The 3,265-nt window shown below is 27.9% G+C and overlaps 1 protein-coding gene across 1 annotated transcript; it reads left to right on the top strand.

Moving 5' to 3' along the window:
- Nucleotides 1-1,858: 1,858 nt before the first annotated feature.
- LOTGIDRAFT_89200 (hypothetical protein) lies at nt 1,859-2,089 on the top strand (the record flags this gene model as incomplete). The annotated part of the gene is made up of 1 exon (XM_009061385.1): nt 1,859-2,089. A coding segment is annotated over one exon (231 nt), but the record flags the coding sequence as incomplete, so codon positions are not given.
- Nucleotides 2,090-3,265: the final 1,176 nt, after the last annotated feature.

Below are 3,265 nucleotides of genomic sequence, written 5' to 3'. Positions count from 1 at the left end.
ACTTGAGCAGATAGTAGGATTTCATTGAACTTTATTTTCCTTTTCATTAGATAAATCTGAAACTTGAATATAGGTTCAATAATAATAATAAAATCTTTAATAACTCTCTAAAAAGGGTAAAAAATCGGACCAAAGGCCTCTTTACACTTTTCCCTGTGAAATTGAAAAGGCCATTTCATTTTCATCCAACAATTTCATCCAACAATTTCTGGTACCTTTAACTAAATTACCTGCACACCTGTACAGTCAACCATTGTTATAATTACAATCAGAGATTGTTCGAAACACAACTAGTCATCAGTGCTTTAATAAACTATCGTGAATGGACATCAAATTGTCATTAAGGATTGGGTGGGTATTGTTTACAAGGTTTAATAGAGTCCTGTGATTTTAGGGTCGGTAGTCTATAAAATAGAGAGAACAATAGGGGCCAGGGACAGTTCTTAATCTAACAAAATAATAGTTTAACTATTAAAATAATTACCATTTAATCTTCTACAATACTGTCTTTATTTTATTCTGACCCTACAAACACAGGTTGTTTTTATTTTAAATTATTTTAACAACAAAAATAACTTCCTTTCCTGATTTCAGACAGAAACTTTCTTGATTCTTAATCCCCTTTATTTTATTCTGACCCTACAAACACAGGTTGTTTTTATTTTAACAACAAAAATAACTTCATTTCCTGATTTCAAACAGAAACTTTCTTGATTCTTAATCTCCTTTTATTTTAGTCTGCCCAAACAAAATCATATCTTAGTCTTTGAGTTTTAACCTTGGGGTAATTTCGAATCTTTTGGGGGCAATGAGGCACTTTTAAATTAAATTTTTTGAGAATTATAATGTAAGTAGTTCTATTATTTGGGCTATATCCTCTATTCTCAGACATGAAAAATATTGCAGGAAAAGAAAGAATAAGGGGGAGGGGAAAGAGTAATGCAATTGATCAAGGATCATGTGCAAGCTTTGACATTTTTATGAGTTTTTGTTCTCAGCTCTGAGGTCCTAAAATTTTTCAACGAAATACTAATTTCAATTAACAATGCTGTGTATTTGGTCTTAAAATTGAATTTGTTGGATTAAATTTACATAAAATAAATTTGCTCTTAAGCCTGTGATTTTTAAAGGTTTTTTTCTCCTGTCATTTGAACACCTATTTCAATTTATTGCTCTGTTTTGTTGTAAATATTTGATTTGTTTGATTAGAATTAAAGAACAATAGAACACGATTTTAAAATAGTGTCCATTTTGAATGTGATCTCTACCTCTAAATATCGTTAAAATTCTGTAGAATGGAGTAAAATAGATGTAATAATTTGATGAACCCACTGCTGGACCTAATAGTTATTATTTTTTATGTTATTTTTATAGCTGGACTCAGCTTGTTCCCAACATAAAATTCACATAAACCAACTGAAACCCTGTATTTACTGACCACATCTTAAAATGTCATTTTCCGGTCAAATTATACCTTGTCAAAATTATTACAAATTTTTATTATTATTTGATTTGCCTGAAGAAATAATTTGGTCTATTAAATTTTTGAGTTTTTTGTTCATTTTTTTTATTCATTTTTATTTTTTTAATTGAATTACTATGAAGAAGGAAAATATTCTTTGGTTAACTGAAGTCAAAATAAAAAGGCCATTGGATTGTTTCTACAATTTGAAACAGTTTAAATTTAGAATCTAAAAAAGGGATAAGAATTTTTAGCATTTAGATTGAATATGAAATAAGTGTATTTGGCCATTGATTTGACGAGATTTTTGATTGAAGGAATTATCTTGTTTGTAGGATATTTGATTTTATTTGTGTTAGGATGTATTGAGACGAGACTCAATGAAAGCACTGGCCTAGGTCACAGATCAATAGTATGAATTCGTGGCCTAGGTCACAGATCAATAGTATGAATTCGTGGCCTAGGTCACAGATCAATAGTATGAATTCGTGGCCTAGGTCACAGATCAATAGTATGAATTCGTGGCCTAGGTCACAGATCAATAGTATGAATTCGTGGCCTAGGTCACAGATCAATAGTATGAATTCGAAGAGAAAATTTGTTCAAAACATTTGTCATTTAAAGTTATTTTATAGAGAAATCGACAGATTTAATAAAATGTCCCTTTTTATTTCTGAAGCTCTAATATCAAAATTTGGAATTATGTTTTCCATGTTTTTTCTAAATTTTATCACAAGATATTTTCCTGCTATTTTTATCAATTTTATTGAAACTATTCTAATAAAAAAACAATAGATTTTGACTCATTTTACAAAAAATTTCAAAAATTAATTCTACTAAAATATCAAATAGAATCGTAGAAATTTTATTTTCATGTATTTTATGGTAAAAAGAATAAAAATGAAAATGAAGCCATTTGGTTCGTATTTTTATTGAATTTTCTTGGTAACATTGAAATTTTAGATGTTATATCGATTTTTCTCCTGACAGAGAGTTAGTTTATAGATGGACTACCGAGAAAATCGATGAATTTTACCATTTTTATTTCGCCAGCATTGGACAATAAATATTTAGAAGGGAATCAATTTGATTAGAATTATATTCAGGTCAAACAAATAACTGAGTTAAATTTGGTTAAAATTTCCTTGTATCTGTCCGTGAAAAATTAACATCTTAACAAGTAGCATGGTTTTAATTATTCACATTAGAATTTCATTATAAAATTTATATTTTTAATATTAGTTATAAAGCTAAAAAAATAATAACTTTTAATCAGCAGAAATGGCTTGAAATATTGGAAAAAAAGAGGTCATCAGCAATGTTGAAATCTTAATTTAATTTTTTCTAATATTCCTTCAAGAATTTTTATTGAATAACTTTTCTCTTAACTAAACAGGTCACGTATTCTAGAAACGGATCTTAGTGCTAGAATGTTCCAAGTTCTTATATTCTAACATTGATTCTAGGACATCCTAGTGCTTAGAGTATACATGGCCAGAATTTTGTTCAGGTTTAATTTCAAATCATTGATAAAGTAGAGTTTTTTTTAAAAAACGACGAGTAATTTTTGCAGAAAGTGAAATTTTATAAAGTTTTCTAGTGAGTTATTTATCATATAGTTTTAAAAAATTCCCTAATCCCTGAAGACTTCAGTATCAATAGCATTTTATACAAGCCAGAAATTACTAAATATAACTCAATTATACCTAATATAAACAAGGCTTGAATAAATTTACATCTAATTACCATATAATTAAGTGTTAATGAGATAAGGTATCTAATTAATTTGATGGTAATTATCTT

Source organism: Lottia gigantea (genome assembly GCF_000327385.1).
Source record: "Lottia gigantea unplaced genomic scaffold LOTGIsca_48, whole genome shotgun sequence".
NCBI classification, from domain to species: domain Eukaryota; kingdom Metazoa; phylum Mollusca; class Gastropoda; family Lottiidae; genus Lottia; species Lottia gigantea.
The sequence above is the reverse complement of the archived record's forward strand: the minus strand, read 5'-3'. Positions and strand labels throughout refer to the sequence as shown.